This window comes from Choristoneura fumiferana, chromosome 28, assembly GCF_025370935.1.
Source record: "Choristoneura fumiferana chromosome 28, NRCan_CFum_1, whole genome shotgun sequence".
NCBI classification, from domain to species: domain Eukaryota; kingdom Metazoa; phylum Arthropoda; class Insecta; order Lepidoptera; family Tortricidae; genus Choristoneura; species Choristoneura fumiferana.
Window position 1 is genome coordinate 4,871,045 of NC_133499.1, and position 19,951 is coordinate 4,890,995.

The 19,951-nt window shown below is 36.1% G+C and overlaps 1 protein-coding gene across 1 annotated transcript in view; it reads left to right on the top strand.

Annotated features, from left to right (window-relative positions):
• Positions 1 to 1,477: 1,477 nt before the first annotated feature.
• The window catches only part of LOC141443996 (uncharacterized), a 47,413-nt gene continuing 28,939 nt past the window's right edge, over positions 1,478 to 19,951 (top strand). Inside the window, exons 1-3 of the mRNA XM_074109447.1 lie at positions 1,478 to 1,759; positions 17,823 to 17,895; positions 19,654 to 19,855. Coding sequence (XP_073965548.1) covers positions 1,687 to 1,759; positions 17,823 to 17,895; positions 19,654 to 19,855 — 348 coding nt within the window. The 5' untranslated portion in view covers positions 1,478 to 1,686. The remainder of the gene's footprint in view (positions 1,760 to 17,822; positions 17,896 to 19,653; positions 19,856 to 19,951) is intronic.

A 19,951-nucleotide genomic window follows, 5' to 3' on the forward strand; every position in this document is an offset into this window, starting at 1 on the left:
GTCTGTTATCTGTATGGATTCCGATGTCATTATTGGAAATTTTCACGGATTTCCAAAATCAATTCAACTGCTACACCTAATGATTTACGCGTGTAAAGCCGCGGGTATAAGCTAGTAAAAGATAAAAGTACCTAAAACCAGCTGGATGTTACGGTCCATTGGTCCTCACCTGCCTGTGGACCCCAAATCGAACGTATGACATGGATCATTGAGCATGAACCAGGGTGACGCTAATAGAACACCTGCTGGGTTCCGTTACTGTTTGCATGGTCATATATCACAAGATAATAGGTATAAAACCGGCCAAGCGTGTGTCTGCCACACAGGGGGTACCTACTTATTGGTACTAATTTCAATTCATATTTCTATCAGGCAAAGTTAATTCCACTATTGGTTAGTTACAATATATACACTCAAATCAGTTTTTGGTTAAAATTTCATTTTTAATACAAGATTTTTTTCTGACTGTACTTTTTGTTGACTGTACTTGCATTGTCACCCAAACTACATTTGCATACCAAATTTCAAGTCGATGCCATTAACCGTTGAAGTGTTCCGTCCTGTGGAGACGATCTTGGCCGGACTACCAAGATGTCACTGCCAGATTATTATATGTTCATCAGATTTTCATAAGTATGCCAAGTTTCAGGTCAATTGGACCACAGAAAGTAGGTCAAATTTAGCTTCTTAAACTTGTAACTTAACTTGTGACACCCCTCTTATTGCGTCGGAGGTTAAAAATCTGCCAAGTGTGTGTCTGTCACACATGCGTTTGCGAAATATTCACTTTAAACTGCAAATATTTGTTAAAAATCTAGAGTTTAGAGGAGAGTTCTAAAACCTAAAGCGCAGGTTTGATAATTTTAGAAAAATTCCTAATGTGAAATTGGAATATTCCGTAAACCAACCACGTGATAAAATAAAATATGGAAGGATTTTTTCTAACGGCTACGGAATCCTATCGTGGGCATGTCCGACACGCTCTTGGCCCGTTTTAATCTATGTACGTCTCTCTGAAGATTGCCAGGTGATCTGCCGTCACTGTCATACGAGTGGAGGTGCACTAAGAAGGGATTTTTGATATTCCCATGGAAACTAGTCTTTCACTCTTCAATGAAAATGGAGCTGCGAATCTAAACCACGTCATACTATATTTTGCCATAGTACCTATAGTATTATACATATATAATATACCTATTATAGAGTAGATACATACAAACAAAGGCTCGTAAACTAAACTACCCCAATATTCAAATTATCTACCGCCCTTTGGCCGAAAACACCAATTTTCCGAACAATAGAAAGCAGTCCCATTGGCTGTTTCCAAGCCACCACCGATTTTCTTTAGAGCAGCGAAAACATCTCACATCTCTCTCGCGCACGCGGCCGTTCCGAATCGCTGACTCTATCGCACGCGGGGCTGAATAGATCGAGTTTTCGCCAGTGCCTTCCACGTTTAAAAGACAAACGGACGCTTTTTAAAAATAGAAGAATAACGAAAATTTTCGGCCATTGGTAGTGGCCAGTGTCGTTTAAAAAAGTGAACTTTTTTTAAGAACCAAACCTTACTTTTTGGATGTTTTTATTTTGAGACAGTTTGCATTTTTTACGTGATGTGTCTTTGTGGTTTTGTATTGGATGCAACGTAAATGCTGTGTCGAAAATGATTAAGTTGTAGACGTTAAAATGGAATATTCTTGGCATATGGAGGACAGTGGTAACAGTAATGTGAGGAGTCGAGTGCAGGGGAGAAATACAGGTAACATCGGAGCAAACAAATCGTGGCCCACCATGGAACCTTTTCACACAAAATTTCATAGTGATAGTATTGCCTGACAGGGGAATTCATTAGGACACTTTCTGTAAGACCTTTCTAACAGTTGGTCAAATCAGGAAACAATGCTTTAAGGGTGAAGCCGTGAGCGTAATTTTTTGAATTGCAAGTCACGTATTTTCAGTCGCGGAATTTCTGCTGCATTCGGTTTAAAAGTCTAGTTAGTGTCACACGGCAACTCAAAATGAATGAATAGCATGCTTTACGCCGCATTGCCTTCTCAGTCTACTAACAAATATAAATCTAGCATTTCTTACATTGGCCGTTTGTCTGATATGATTTATGGTATTTTAAAATCAAACAATGTTAATATTGCCTTTAAGACTAACGACTCTTTGTAGTCTAGGCTTTGTAACCACAAAGATAAGATGGAGAAAGGAACTAGATCGGGTGTATACAAGCTTACTTGTAATGACTGCATTAAAGTATATGCAGACCAGACAGGTCCCAGTTTTAATGCTAGATTTAAAGAGCATGTTTCGGCTTATAGGAATGAGCATCAAGACAGATCAAATTTTGCCAAACATTTGTTAGAATCAAATCATTCTTTATTAGACTCGGATTCTTATGAAGTGTTACATTATTGCGGCAAGGGGTTTCGTCTGAATGTTCTGGAATGCATGAAAATAATTACATACAACAGTATGGGGTTTGATTATTATTTTAATATTAAAAAATACAGGTAAATTTTGTATCCTCTCCCTTACTAAGTACGGCTTGGGTCTAATTTCAGCAGTTATGATTAATAAAACACGCCTTAATAGTGAATAAACAAAAAATCAAGGTAGTTTTATATGACGATTAAAATTTATTAATATTTTGTGGGTATATTTGTTTGAGAAAAAAATATAGGTGGGTATTTAGGGAGCTACAGTGACAAATTAAAACGTTTGTTGTGGTTTGCTGTCTTACATCTTCTGGTAGCATGGTGTACGGTTGTGTTGCTCTGAAGATGAGCTCTGGTTGAGTTCGAAACGCGTCAGTGTTGTGTGGTGGTGATAGATGGGTTTATGTGATTTGTGTGTGTTCTTACAGTGTGGAGGTGGAGGAACTGCATGAACACGCATATCTTGTATTAACTTAGCTACCATAAGGTCGCGGGTGAAGAAAATAAATTCTTTTAGTTCAAAATGAGTTGTACACATTGTATGAAACGAAAATTACACGACCGAAACACGCGACTCACAGCTCAAAAATTAAGCTCGTCTGGCTAAAAATGGTCAAGTGCGAGTCGGACCAGCGCACTTAGTCAAGCTAACAAAGACATAAGTACAGATGTGCAAGTTGCGGAAAGTTTCCAAAAAGTTGGAAAAGTTCTCGGAAATTTCTGGAAATTTTTACAAGAAATGTAGGAAATTTATATTGAAGAAACGGAAAGTCTCAATCTCCATTCTCCATACAAAATTGTGAGAAGTTTCCGAAATTTTTGCTATACGAAAAATTCAATTTTGGAAAGTTTCCTTTGGCACATCAGTAGAAATAACTTTGTAGCTGGTGCCGTCGTATTTCAATCGAGATTCAACTTTTCCCGAAAGACTACCATTTTCCACTAAATCTGTTACAAGATGTCACCTATTGGGTATGTCAAATACTAGGCCACTTTCTCTACTGTTACGGTACCGTAATTAAGCGCATAAATAACGAAGAATCGTTGTCGTTATCTCAAATTTATTCAATTTTTTTTGCGGAAACGACAAATCGTATTTTCCACTTTCATCGCAAACTGATATGTATCGTACAATTATCTGTAATATATACGTGACTGTTGCTATTGTTATATGTTAAGGTCGGCATCAAAAGTAGCTGTATACTTTTATACTTTGTCGTTTTACAGCAACGTACTTAACACCATACAAATTTGACAAATGTGTTAAGACGACAGAGTAAAAAAATTATCCGCTACTTTTGATGCTGACTACATTGTTTTTAAGCTTTTCACTAGCTATTCAAAACTTTTATTTACAACACAATACAGAACAAAATTTTCAGGGTGCCCTGGTTCGATTGTGCCAGCCTCCCCAGGGATTTACTTGTGTGGGCGTTTCGAGTGCGGTCAGGACATGTTCCATTGAATAAATTTTTAAATATGATGAAAGTAGTTCAATCCCCCATGTGCACGGATTGTAATAAGATTGAGGACTTAATACATTTTTTGGTGGAGTGTGTATTGACGAAGGATATCCGCGAGAGGTGGTTGAGTGATTTGGACCTGTTCAATGGTGCAGTGAATGTTATTTTGAGTTGTCCGGTATCGGTAGATGCAGTACGAATTTACAGATTCATCAAACACCCCTTTGCAGCCAGATAATCTGGACATCGCAATAGGAGTGTTTGATGAATGTGGACATCGAGACTTTCAATGAGGCTGGCATAGTCACACTGGTGATAAGTGCCTCAAGCCTCAAAAAAAAATAGAAAAAAAAAACCTTTTATTTAACTTGTAATGTGCGAGTATGTTATGTGCGGGTCAAGTCTTGCAAATTGATTTTGACCCACTTCCAGCGGTCGGATTGACTTGAAATTTGCCATCCTTATGTAAATTACGTGACAATACAATCATCTGGTAGTGATATCCTGGTCCGGCCAGGATCGTCTCCGCAGGGCGGAACTCCTCAACGGTTAATGACATCGACTTGAAATTTGGTGCGAAAATGTAATTTGGATGACAATGCAAGTTGTGTCACCTAAAAGTACAGTCAAGAAAAAAACACATACATACATACATAAAATCACGCCTCTTTCCCAACGGGGTAGGCAGAGACTACAATAGATAGATAGATAGATAAAAAACTTTATTCACAAACATGCCATGACAATTCTACATAAACACACGATTCAAATTGTTACATATTTAAATTAAGTTGTCACGGCACAGCCGCGAAAAGGCGCCGACTCAGCATGTGCTGCGACATTGCTGTCACAGCGCTGATATTCTGCCGGAACCAGTAGGAGTTGACGCACTCAGTCACATACAATTTTAACTCAAAGTTACTATAATGTATAATTTACACATACTTCCACTTGCTACGATTCTGGCATGCAACTCTCGCTTCCTCTACATTCATCAATCTTTTCATGCATGCACGTCGGTTTAGAGTACTCCTGACCCGACCTTTCCTCAGAACGTCCCCGATTTGATCGTGGTACGTTCGGTCTAGGCCTTCCTATCCCAATGTTCCCATTCTCGCTCGTCTTATAGATCTGCCTAGTCAATATGTTTTCTTTCATTCTCTCAACGACAAAAGCTCAAATTAAAAATTATTTTTTTAACAAACTTATTACAAGCTTTTATTTAACTTGCCTGGCTTGCTTGGGTCAAATCTTGCAAGTTATTTTTGACACACTTCCTGTGGTCGGATTGACTTGAAATTTGGTAGGTAAGTAAGTACATATGTAAGTTGGATGACAATGCAAGTATATACCTACAGTTGACAAAAAAAGTTTGTATTAAAAATGTTATTTTTAATACAAACTTACCCCCTTATTCATAAAACTTAACAAGCCTATGTTAACTAACAAATGCTTTGTCCCTTTCTAACAAATAAAAATGTCGAATTGACAGATAAGGACAAACGAATTTTAGCGGCATTTTAACTAAAATAGGTTTGATTGTCGTTTATGAATAAGGGGGTTATTCTTTATTTATATAGCGTATTAGGTACGAACTTATGTGGCTCGATAGCTTTATTATAACAAACGAAAGTATGAACACGCTCCACTTCTCCAGTTGTTGTTGGAACTGCTCTACCGTGGTGATCTAAAACCAATGTGTGGTTAAAATTATTGACCATACACGTTTTAATTTAGGTAAATAATTACTATTCATTAGGGTTATGTAGTCACGGACCCTAAAAATCGCAATGCCTTTTCATACGTTTGCTCGCGGCTTATTTCAGACTTTCGCCGCCTAACTTTGCCTAAAAGTTCATTGACACGACTAGTACCACAAAAACTATAATATTTATTTTCATGGTTTTTGTAGTCGGTTCAATTTTTTATTATAAATTGTTTTAAGTCCAAAAACACTTCATACAGTCATTTTTGTCGGAGCTCTGTTCACTAACAAGTACGGTTCCGAAATGTCACGACACAGTCTGTCGAAACAGTTTTATTAAACGAGTATACCCGGCGGGTTCATACCTTTGACCAGGGATGGGGAAACTGCGGCCCGCGGGCCATCTCCAGCCCGTGAAGGCTTGAAACCCGGCCCGCGATCATCAAACAAAAATCAAGAGAAGATTTCGTATTGTTACAAAATTTCATTCTCATTGGCAATGGCCAAATTAGTGTTTCAGAAAATACATATCAATATTTTTATTTCAGTAAATAACATAGCCAAAAATGCACCAACTTGGCCCGCCGTATATTTCGTTAGTATATATTGGCACGCGAAGGAAAATGTTTCCCCATCCCTGCCTTTGACAGAGGGGAAATGCGCTTCAAGGTTGCTCCATTCTAGATAAATACTTAAAGACTTAGATACATAATGTAAATCTAGTGACAATACAATAATCTGGTATAACATCTTGGTTGTCCAGCCAGGATCGTCTCCCCAGGAACTCCTCAATGGTTAACTTAATAGCACCGACTTTGGTACAGAAACATAGTTTAGTTTAGATGACAATGCAAGTACATAGTCAACAAAAAGTACCTACAGTACAAATAAATTAAAAGAGTACTTATCTATATTTCCATGTACCTATTTTTTACATGAGGATACAAAACACGACACAAATCACACCATTATTATTTATTCAAGTACCAGTGTTGCCATTGCCAATATAAAGGTACACTTATACTAACACGCCTCCTTACATTTATATTGCAACAAACAAAAAAAAAATTAAAACTTCTTATTAATAAAATGTCTGGTAACAAGACTATGCTAACTTTACTAGTCTACACATCTTGTTTTATATATTTATATTCAACATTTGTCTAAACTGAATAAATTTTATATTTCCCAAAGGTTTAGTTAACAGGTCAGCACAATTATTTCAGATTATATTTTTACAACTTCAATAACCTTTTCCTTTACACTTTCATGAATGAAATGGTATTGCACCTCTATATGTTTAGAATTTTTAGTGAAATTTCCATATTTAGCTATAGCTACAGCGCCAGAGTTATCTTCATATACTTTTACTGGTTTACAAATTTGTGTGAAAACATCATTTACCAAACATATCAAAAATTTAATTTCTGTAACAGCTTCTGAAAGAGCTATGTACTCAGCGAAGGTTGAGGATTTTGATATACAATTCTGTTTCTTAGATTTCCACATGATTACATTTCCAAAAAGTCTTATAACATAACCGGTGGTAGATTTTCTATCTACTATGTCACCTGCCCAATCTGAATCAACAAAACAATCTAGTATGTCAGCACAATTGTTTTTGTAGTATTTTAATTTGAAGTTTTTAGTCAGATATAAATATTTTAACACTCTAAGGCATAATTATAATGAGTCTCATCACAACAATTTTGAAAGCGACTCAGATAGTTTACACAGAAAGAAATGTCTGACCTTGTTCCGGAGCTAATATACAACAAAGCTCCAATCAAATTTCTAAACTTTACATCTTCATTTAATTCAGCTTTCTCTAACTTTAAGTTTATTTCCATAGGTGTCTTGTACAGTTTTGCATTTTCAATTTTATATCGTTTTGCTAATGACTCTATATACTGTTCTTGACTCAAAGTTAAAATGTTATCCTGCTCATAGTTATACTCAATGTCTATACCTATGTAATGTTTAACTTTGCCCAAATCTTTCATTTTAAATTTATCAGATAATTTACTTTTTATGTCAGCGATAATGTTTTGGTCCCTACAGCAAATCAAAAGATCATCAACAAACAGCAAAATATACACAGCCAAATCCTTATCCTTTTTGTAATACAAACAATAGTCATATTTGGATCTTTTAAAATCTAGGCTAGTCAGAAATTCGTTAAAACATTCATACCAGGCGCGTGGACTTTCTTTTAAGCCGTATAATGATTTATTTAACATATAAACCTTTTCAGTGTCATCTTCGTAGCCCATTGGCTGTTTAACATATACTTCAGATATAACTCTACCATTAAGAAATGCTGTCTCTACATCCATCTGATTGATCTCTAAAGAATTTTGACAACAATATGACAATAATAATTTTAAGGTGGGCATCTTTGCTACAGGGGAGTAAGTATCATCAACACAGTCAGTTTGTTGGAAACCTCGAACCACTAACCTTGCTTTGTATTCACATTCACTTTTCTTCTTGTAGATCCATTTCACATCTATTACCTTTTTGTCCTTGGGTGGCTTGTCAACTAATGTCCATGTCTTATTTGTCACTAAGCTCTCCATCTCTCGATCCATGGCTGCCTTCCACTTACTTGAATCCTTGCAGGTAATCGCCTCCTGAAAAGTTTCTGGAGTTGTGGCATCACAGTAGTTTGCAGTTATGCAGTAGTATCCAAACTCTTCATCAAATCGGAGTGGTGGTTGTCTCTTCCGTTTCTCTACTTCCTGGTGTTTTTCAAATTTCATGTCATTATTACTCTCCACTTCATCTAATTTAGTCTCATCCGGGTGTTCTGTAATGTTCCTTTTTCTATCTTTTCTTCTTCTGAATTATCATGTTTTCATCCTCAAATCCACACAATGTCACATCTTCTTCTATAACATCACAATGTCTAGCTATGATTACTTTGTTGTTGATCAGTACTCTATATCCAGTGTCACTATAACCAAGTAATATTCCCATTTCTGCTTTCTTATCCCATTTCGATATTCTTTTTTCTTCTGGAATTCTTACTAGGACTTTACTGCCGTACATTTTCAGATACTTAACTGAGGGCTTCCTTCTGAAAAATATTTCATACGGAGTTTTCCTTTCAATAGTATTAGTCAAGGTTCTATTTTTAAGATATGCTGCTGTTTTAATTATCTCTGGCCAATATTTCCTTGCGACTTTTGCTTCTGATAACAGACATCTTCCCATATCCATCAAAGATCTGTTGTACCTTTCCGCGGTTCCATTAAGTTCATGGACATATGCCGGACAAGGTTTTATAGTTATTCCCTTCTCTTTCGCAAACTGAAGTACTCTAGCATTTATGTACTCCTTACCATTGTCGCAGCGTAATTCTTTTATCATCTTATCGGTGAGATTTTGGACTTCATTCACATACTGCACAAAGCAATCATATACTTCATCTTTTGTTCGAATACAATAAACTTTTACCAGTTTGCTATAGTCATCAATAAAACTTAAAAAATATTTTTCCCCATGGTCTCCTGCTGTTTGATGTGGGCCATTCAAATCTGTATGAACAATCTGTAATGTATCTTCTGCTTTTCTTCGGTTATTATGAAAAGGTAAGTTATGCATTTTGTTCTCAATACATGTCACACACTTTAAATAATCTGATTCAATTTCTTTTGGCAGTCCGTCCAATGTTTCATTTTTGCACATTAATTCCAAATTATTAAAATTGATATGTCCCAAAGTACGGTGTAGTTTTTCCTTTATAGTCATCTGGTTTTTATTACTTATGTTAGCTTCCATCTGACCTTCATTTATATAGCTTTTCATTTTATAGAGTCTTTCTTCCTTGATAGCAACAGCAATTAAATCTCCATATGGGTTATATATTTTGGATAATCTTCCTTTTGACTGTATTGAATTTATATCTGTAATTCTTGAGTAGCTAAGCAAATTGGCCTTCATTTCTTTCACATAAAAAACATTTGTTAGTTTTATCTCAGATCTGTGTCCATTAACCGGGAAATAGGCATTGATGTTTCCTACTTTTGTTGCCTCCAATGTTCTTCCATCTCCAATTTTAACTTTAACTGTCTTCTTTAATGTTTCACATTTCTCAAAGTACTCATCAGTATTAATAATATGGTCGGTACAACCACTGTCCAGTAACCATTCTATTTGACCTTTCATTGTATTCTTCTCACTTGTAGTTGTATTGTTAGCGATAGTAGTGTGAAAACTATTCCCAATATGCTCATGATGATAATTTCTTTGTTCCTCATTATGATAATTTCCTCGTCCTCTGTGAAAGTTTCTAGCATTATACATTCCACGTCCTCTACTTCCAAAATGTCCACGATTTCGACTTCCAGAATACCCACGACCTCGACCTCTATGTGTATATTCAGTACGGGTACGACAATCCCTTTGCAAGTGACCAGGTTTTCCACAATTAAAACAATTGAAATTTTTTTGAAATGACGGCCTGGCTTCTGCTCGAAAAACATTTGAGCTGTCATTTGATGCCTCATTTGATCTTTCCTCTGCATTTTTTAGTTTGATTTTGCTTTTTAAATAATCAACAGTTCTCTCCCTCTCAGGTAGAACATCTATCAAATCACCGATATGACTATAGCTCTGTGGCAACGATTTCAACATATAGTTTAGTTTTTCTTGCTCCGTAATAACTGCACCTGCCTGCTTTAATTCATTTACAGCTCTTTCAAAATCGTCGAAAAATAGGGACACTTCTGTATAATTTTTCAATTTGACAGTTTCGAGGTTATGTCGACATACAATTTGTAAAGCCGTCGACTTTTTCAGGTACATCTCATCAAACTTTTGATAATCTCGTAAGCTGAATCTAAATCACTTATGTATTCTAACTGTTTATTTGTTATTGCGCTGTAAATATAATTCGTCGCCTGAATATCGAGGTTGTCCCATTTGTCATCGTCGGCACTGGTTTTAGCTCGCATTACCACTTCCTTACACTTTTTGTACTGTAAAAATTTCAGTATACGTATTTTCCAGTTACTATAGTCAGCTCCATCAAAAATTGGAATATTTATATCACTGTTTTTCGCCGCCATTTTCACGTTGTTTCTTGTTGTAATTTTGAAGCACAAATTATTGTTTTAATGTCTCTTTTCTTTCGTCGCCATTAACACGTTGTTTCTTGTTTTAATTTTTAAGCACAAATTATTGTTTAATGTCTCTTTTTTCCTTAAACCACGGACTGCTACCATTTTAACATGAGGATACAAAACACGACACAAATCACACCATTATTATTTATTCAAGTACCAGTGTTGCCATTGCCAATATAAAGTACACTTATACTAACACTATTAATAGTTTTTATAGAATCTGTTATCAACAAACGCTAGACTAAGCTACAAAAATAAATGTAAATTGAATACATTACGCACTGTAATATAATATTGTTCTGATAATAATTTCATTCGGCGTAAAACGGCGATGTTGACGTCAAATGTAATCGCCATTGGAATCCCAAACGTCCTGGGAATCGTAGATAACCTAAAAACAAGTTTAGTAACTGACAAAAACAGTCATTAGATGTCTAGTTTTTGTGTATCTTAGCTGATGCAAGAGGTATACTTAGCTATTTGAAGAGTACACGGAAATAATACATCTATATTCACTTAAGTAATATTTTGAGTTATCACGTTTTATACAAGTTACAAGTTTTTTTTTACAAGCATCTAACTAAAAGTGGCTCCGAAGCCGTAACGATTCTTGTGCTCTGCGTGCCCCATTTGGGAATACAGGCGTGATGTTTGTGTGTGTGTGTGTGTGTGTTCTAACTAACTTGCAATGTAGCTAATTAACTAACTACAGATCTATGGAATAATTATTTTCTATCGTATTTTGTCAGATAAGTTCTTATTCAATTTTCACATTTTGAAATAGGTAGCGCACAGATATTTTCATTCACTCATTCAATCCATTTGAGCCGCTCTTGTGAGTCGACCTGTATGTATGTGCGGGTCAAATCTTGCAAGTTCATTTTGACCCACTTACAATGGTTGGATTGACTTGATGTTTGACATACTATGTAATAAGATGACAATACAATAATCTGTTAGTCAAATTCTGGTGGTCGAGCCAGGGTCATCTCCGCAGGAGGGAACTCCTCAACGGTTAATGGCATCGACTTGAAATTTGGTACAAAAAAGTAGTTTGGATGACAATGCAAGTAGGTACGTTCAGCAAAAACTAGTCTGCTAAAAAAAGCTTTCATTAAAAATTTTTTTTTTAACAAAAACTTATTTAACCAAGCTGTAACGGAGTCGCTTCGTTCGCTCACCTAATAACTCTGATGCAAAGTTTTGTCAATACGTTAAACGGTGGGGCGGTATAATCAGTCAAGCATGAGATTGTTCGCTAATGGAAACCGATACAGGAGGGTTGGAGGGCAATTTGTAGTTGCAATGCTTGTGTACACAGATTTTACTGTTAAATACTATATGATCGAGGTTTGAAAGCTTATAATTAGCCTATTCCAAACATACTTATTCAATCATATCCCTCAGATGTTTAATCAAATCTCTGTTCTAACCATATATATGTTGTTACAGTTTTAAGCTATAATAATCCCATCAAAACATAAATGTGAAAACTCGCTCCGTTATGGAATATTAATGTTGGGAGGCAGTACTAATGCTCATGACGCCTTCGTGATAGAAAAGAAATGCATCCGTATATTGGTAGGTATAAAACAACAGCATACATGCAAACCATTTTTTATTAAACACAAAATTCTCACCTTACCTTGTCAATACATTCTGGAACTAGCATCTTTTACCCGACAAAATATGCACTTATTCAAAAAATCACAGAATAAACGAAAAAAATACAAGCTCATCCTACCCGACGCAAAAATGAAAATGTGCAAATCTGATCCCAGTTATATGCCAGCAAAAATATATAATAAAATACCGGATGACATAAAAGCCGAGCCAAAAGACAGACTATTTATAAAAAGACTTAAGTCGTTTCTCATTAACGAATGCTATTACTCTGTCGAAGAATTTTTAGCAAATACCGCAGCGTAAAATCCAATAATTTAATTTTGTATACGAATTTATGACTTTTTATTTGAAATCCTTTTGTTTTCCTAAATATTATTTTGTTTCTATCTCAACGGCAAATAAAAACAGAAATTTTATTAATTTGTAAAGATATTGGACTAGAATAATGTAATGATATAGGTAAACTTTTGATGCACTAAACTATTACTATTATTATAAGTTCATTTATTTATAGTTTATAAGAATACTGTGACACCTCCTAGAGGTAAATAATGAAACACTACAAACACCAATTACCACCTAACAAACTATATGTAAGCAATTGAATTTAAATAAATAAAATAAAAAATGTCTACCAGTCTGAAGTCGGTGACTCGGCACGAGCTAGCAGGAGTGATTGAAGCGTAATATGTAGTGCGTAGGTGAGGTAGGCGACTATAGGTCCACTCCTGCTGGCTCGTGATGAGGCACCGACTTCAGACTGGTAGAAATTATTTTCATGGTTTTTAGGGTTCCGGAGCCAAAATGGCAAAAACGGAACTCTTATAGTTTCGCCATGTCTGTCTGTCTGTCCGTCCGTCCGCGGCTTTGCTCAGGGACTATCAATGCTAGAAAGCTGTAATTTTGCACGGATATATGTAAACTATGCCGAAAAAATGGTACAATAAAAAATAAAAAATATTTTGTTATGTAGGCTGTTATATTACTGTTCCTGATTATGTAAATCACAGATTACAGTATAGGAGTAGAAAAAATATTTTATGCATATCTTATTTTAAATTTACATCACTAAATTAATTTTCAGGACGATTACATTCTTCGCAACACATTCTCGCTCATCTGTGGTGGAAACGTAACCTAATTGGGTATATTTATTTAGGTACTACCATCATATTTGACACGAAGCTTGAGGTCCCGGGTTCGATTCCCGTGTCGGGGCAGATATTTGTATGAAAAATACGAATGTTTGTTCTCGGGTCTTGGGTGTTTAATACGTATTTAAGTATGTATCTATCTATATTATTATATTTATCCGTTGCTTAGTACCCATAACACAAGCTTTGCTAAGCTTACTTTGGAACTAGATCAATTGGTGTGAATTGTCCCGTGATATTTATTTATTATTTCTTTATTTATTTTTAAGTCTTCAAACCAACTGTTTAGCTTTTAGATGCGACTACTTTTTCTGTGACAAAAACTTAATTAAACGCTTCGGGTTTAATTATAACAAGTTTTCACTCATGCCTTGGACAGGTGTGTATTTTCTCCAAAATTAACTGTTACAGCTGTATTTTACGGATCACTGGGCAGGTCGGCGGCGGGTGTAGTTTTCACACAATTTATTTAACAAATTAGGGGTGGTGGCTGATTGCCGATTAGTTCCAATGCCCTTTCAATTTAATGGGGGTTTGAAACAACAACTGAGACTTTAGGGCCCTGGTCAGCCAACGTGAAGTCTTTTATAAAGGCTCTCGCGACTCAGTTGGTCGATGCTTCTAGGGACCAAAGAGCTGCCGCGTAGGTATTTATTTATCCCAGCGGATCGCATTTGCAGTTATTATGTTATACTTACGAAGTCTGTTACTAAATTAATCAACACCTATTATAAAGTATTATTATTTATTTACACACATTATGTTATTGGAATTGATGAGGGCTCCCGTTATCGCATTCACCAGTTGGCGCCACTGTAGACAAAGTGCCTGAAGTAGGTATAGTGGTTAGTTATTCCGGCGTGAAAACGAAATTTTCATTTTTAATCCTATTTAATACCTTACAACCGTACCACAAAAATATCGAGCATGCCACAGTGTTGCGTAAAGGTTTCCGAAAGACAAAACTGTCTCAAAACATAGACATTCATTGCCCCGTAACGCGTATTTGCCATAATTAATTTCAGGTATTGCAAAATGTTCAAAAAAATATTTTAATTATAAATAAACCCGCGTAGCTCACCGAAAAACAATGAGATTTGACATTTCGGAGACCTCAAGCTACACTGGCGCCTCTAGCGGCGAGTTCATACGCGATAGCTCTTATTGGTCGGGTTCTGTAAAAATAAAAATAATTTACCTAAAAACCTGAGGTAAAAACTGATGGATGTAGGATAAAATATAAAAACTACAGGGATCCATGTAATTTTAATTTTTGATCTTTGTATTTTACTCCATTGTAATGTTAGGCTGGGATGATGATGATAATGATGGTATTTAATTAAATTAATCCGGATAACTCACGTCTTAAGCCGAGTTTAACTTGATATGTTTCGGGATAAATCGTAGCCCTCCTCTTGGAGCAACGCCGGCCGACTTTAAATATAAATTTATATGAGTGAGTCTCACGATAGTTTCATGTTCAAAATGATGATGGTAATCAAATAACAATATTCGGTTAGATATTGTCCAGAGAGTAGCTTTGTAGAAGTCACAAACACCAGCTGTACCGCGTTTGCGTTACATTACCGTAACCCGTAACCGATCAGTCCATTGTCCGCTGTAACGCACCAGTCGGCGTAACTTATAATTTGTTGGTAATCTTAACGCATACCACGCAGTCATTCACCCGGCTTTCACTCTCGTTCGTGATTGAATAGTGTGTAATGTAAGGTAAATGTCGTAGTGGTTGACATGTTAATGCCCATTATATGACACCCTTTTTAGGGTTCCGTAGTCAACTAGGAACACTTTTAGTTTCGCCATGTCTGTCCGTCCGCGGCTAAGCTCTGATACGGTTAGTACTAGAAGGCTGTAATTTTGCATTAATATACATATCAGTCACGCCGACAAAGTGATAATATAAAAAAAAATTTTTAGGGTAAGTTCCTCCCATAGACGTAAAGTGGGGGTAATTATTTTTTCTCGTCTGACTATAGTGTGGATCGGTATTTTAAAACCATTGTTGTGTTTCCAAGACGATTTTTCGATTCAGTGATTAGTTTGCAAATTATTCAACTTTAAAGTGCAAATTTTCATTAAAATCGAGCGTCCCCCCCCCCCCCCTCTAAAATCTAAACCGGTAGGTGAAAAAATTCAGGATGGTAGTAAGTATATCAAACTTACAAGGAAAATTATAACGTTAAGTTTTCTTGAGAATTATTAGTAGTTTAAGAGTAAATAGTAGCCTAAGATATAAAATATACCTAAACTTGGAATATTCCGTACAAAATACGAAATCCTTGGAAAAATATTACTTAATTTTTTCGTAATGGCTACGGAACCCTATTTTGGGCGTGTCCGACACGCTCTTGGCCGGTTTTTTAAATTGAAATCAGGTTTTCTAGCAATGGTTCTTAGACATGTTTCATCAAAAGCGGTTAAGCCGGTTTTGAGACATTGAACTTTGAAGTGACAAAGTCGGGGGTTTCCAACTTATTACAAGCTTATATTTAGTTTCACCTGTCCCGTTGTCTGTCTGTCTGTCGGTCTGTACATGCAAGTACAGTTAGCAAAAAGTACAGTCAGCAAAAAAGCTTGTATTAAAAATTATTTTTTTATGGTTAGGTTATTTTAACGTTGGCTTGATACACTGACGTGTCTTAATGCTATGTTGACAGTGTTAACTGCTATATTTGTATATCATGTTTGCGAAGTAAACAATCATTCAAGTGGTCATTAAAGTTGTTTGCGGTAAGGGGGAAATTGATATAACAAATTATTCAAACAAGTCGAGTTATACCTTTTTTACCCGACTGCTGAAGGAGGGCCATGTTTGTACATGTGTTGTGTGTGTGCTAGCTTTTGCCCGCGGCTTCGCCCGCGTGGAAATCGTTTATCGCGCGCTGCAGTTCCCTCGGGAACTGTGCATTTTTTCGGGATAAAAACTAGCCTATGTCACTCTCTGGCCCATAAACTATCTCTATACCAAAAATCACGTCGATCAGTCGCTCCGCTTTCACGTGAAAGACGGACAAACATACAAACACACAAACTAACACACTTTCGCATTTATAATTTTAGTATGTATGTATGTAGATATGTCAATTTCTTTGGTCCTCGCTGCAGCCTAAACGGCTAGACGGTTGTAAGCATTATGAGGTATCATTGTATTCGTCATAACTGTCGGAGTGACATAGGGTACCTATTAAACCTCCTAACGCCCAAAGTCCTTTATAAAGGACTTAATGTAATTTGAACATCAAACTCTATCATAAATGACATAAAGTTTGATGTGCATAAATCAAAAATTTGACTTGAGCGTTAGGATGTAGGTACTACAAAATTACAAAAGGTTACTACAAAGAAACAATTACTTTGCTCACCCGCGATCTTGCTATAGCTACCCACACTGAAAGATAGGCGCCCCTATCGCTTCAGAACGATCTCTTCCAGGCTACCTTTACAATAAACAGAAGTAAGGAATACAGGCTTCCAGGCTACCTTTACAATAAACAATTTCAACAATTACAGTACATAAATAACTGTTCGCCTATCTTTAAGTTTTCCTTTCCTGTTTTGGTTAGCTTGAAAAGATCCCTTTTAGGGATAAGTTCGCCTTTGTACTCTTTTGTTTTGTTGTTTTCTTTTTGTATTATTTTTGTGTTTTATTTACAATAAAGTATTTACATACATACATACCTTTACAATAAACAGAAGTAAGGAATACAGGGGGCTCATTTAGATTGGTCAGTATGTGAAAGTCTGAAACTATAAGACATACGAAGACCTGTTCTCCATGTCATCGATTTTAATAACAACAACACTACATCATTAAAAAAAACTGTACTTAGCTCGGGAATCGAACTCGGACGTTTTGAAAAATAAAACCTTCATTATTAAATAATATGAAATACAATACACCGTACAGTATTCCGTGTTTCATATTAACATTTATTGCTTATGACCTATTGCTATTGCGTATATCCAAATATAAATAATGTACGTTTTATTTTTCAAAACGACCGAGTTCGATTCCCGAACTGACTACATGGTTTTTTTTTAAATGTATGAATGTAGTTTTTCTTGTCACTTACATCGATGACATGGTTCCTAAGAACAGCTCTTCGTATGTCTTATAGTTTCATACTTTCCCATACTGACCGATGTAAATGAGCCACCCTGTAGATTATGCACTCCGATAACATATATTGTAACTTGAGAAAAGAGTAGGTTCGTTTTCGAGTTTAGTGTCTTATTGTCCCATCTTTTTTGTCTTGATGATGATCATGATGCTTTCTTTCCAGGTCCGGGACTCATCGACGAGCTGGAGGCCTATATGGCTCCCGTGGGGGATTACCCCCCCGACCGACGCCTTGGGTACGGAACGTGGTAACCTAACATACTTAGCCCCTTATTCATAAAACTTAACAAGCCTATGTTAACTAACAAATGCTTTGTCCCTTTCTAACAAATACAAATGTCGAAGTGACAGACTAGGACAAACGAATTTTAGCGGCATTTTAACCAAAATAGGTCTGATTGTCGTTTATGAATAAGGGGGTTAGTCCTTACATAAGATAGATCGGATTTGGGTTTGGTATATCTACCAACTGCTCAACATCTGGAATAACACATAGGCTACTTTTACCCTGATATTCTCACGGGATATGAAAGTTGAATTAAAAACTACAGTGTGATTTTCGGGAATTCCTAAAGGTATTTTTGTTTGTTCCTTCTTTACGCTAGAATGGCTAAATGGATTTCGATGAAATTAGAAATGTAGATAGCTAGCCATCTGGGTATTATTCCAGACGAGAGATAGGCTACTTTTTATTCCGATATTCCGATGGGATAGGGATAAACTTTTACCCTGATATTCTCACGGGATATGAAAGTTGAATTAAAAACCACAGTGTAATTTTCGGAAATTCCTTAAGGTATTTTTGTTTGTTCCTTCTTTACGCTAGAATGGCTACATGGATTTCATGGATGAAATTAGGAATGGAGATAGCTAGCCATCTGAAATAATAATAGGCTACTTTTTATTCCGATATTCCGACGGGATAGGGATAAAATCTCGAAACACGAACCGCTGGGCTTAGAGTCATGTGGCATGATTGTTTTCAATGTAACGTCAATGAAAACAACGATTTAATTTTCGGTAATTCCCACGGGAATTTATTAAAATCCTGATATTTCAATTCAGCTGCTGCTGGTAAATACTATACATACGCTACTTTTGACTCGATATTCGGGCCATTCTACTTTTAAGTAGCCATTAATCTTTTGTGAAATATAAGGCATACCTGGTGATTTTTTTCAAGTGTAAATAACTTAAATAAAAACTGAAATAACTAAATTGAATCTTTTAAAGTAAGAAAACATTAAATTTAAAGAATGTTTGTGGGAAAAAAATGGTAATTCAGCAGTAAATACACTAATTTCCATACAAGTGGCGGGGACACTGCCACTGCGTTACCTACTTTATAGATAATAATGATTACTTTTTATATGTAGGGATAATTTAAAATGTAAGCTTAATTTTGTGCCTTTTTAAATGATTAATGATAAAATGATTATGATTTAGATTATGATTATTATGATTATGATTATAAAAGCAAGCACTTTACCGTTTTTGTAAAAAAAATATTAGACATTACAAAAAAATACTGGTCAAAGAAATGTAGAATGTCCTATTCCCACGCACGATATTCTACACAAGCTTTGTTTACTTTTGAACTAGGTCAATTTAGGTATGGCAAATTACCCGTGACCATAACTAGGCATTATCCGCGGCTTCGCACAAGTAAATCATTATACCCTGAATTTAATTAACGTAGCACATAAAACAACTGCGCCGAATTTCATGACTATTATACTTGTTTGAATATCGGGATAAAAAGTAGCCTATGTGTTATTCCAGATGTCCAGCTATCTATATACCAAATTTCATTCAAATCCGTCCAGCCGTTTTAGCGTAATGGAGTAACAAACATACAGACACACATAAAGATACAAACTCTCGCATTTAAAATATTAGTAGGATTTATTATAGGCAATATACGAGTAGCTCATCCTTTCCAAGCTCTGGTGGCCACAATACCTCAAAATCATAATGAACATGATCTTTTCCAGGAACCACCAGCTTCCAGAGAGCCCACCAGACTCTGGCTCGGAGCACCCATACAGCCCAGAGTCCCAGGCGCACATTGTCTCCCAGACGGTCCTGGGGCCGGACTACGTCCTGGTCCACGACCATATGCCCCCCCACGAGCTCATACAGCCTGGGGGGGACTATATGTATGAAGAACTGAAGTCTGACAACTTGGAGCATGAGGTTTGTCTAATGTCTAATCATAGCCCATATTCATAAACAGGCTCCTCGCCCAATCATCATCATCATTCCAGCCTATATACGTCCCACTGCTGGGCA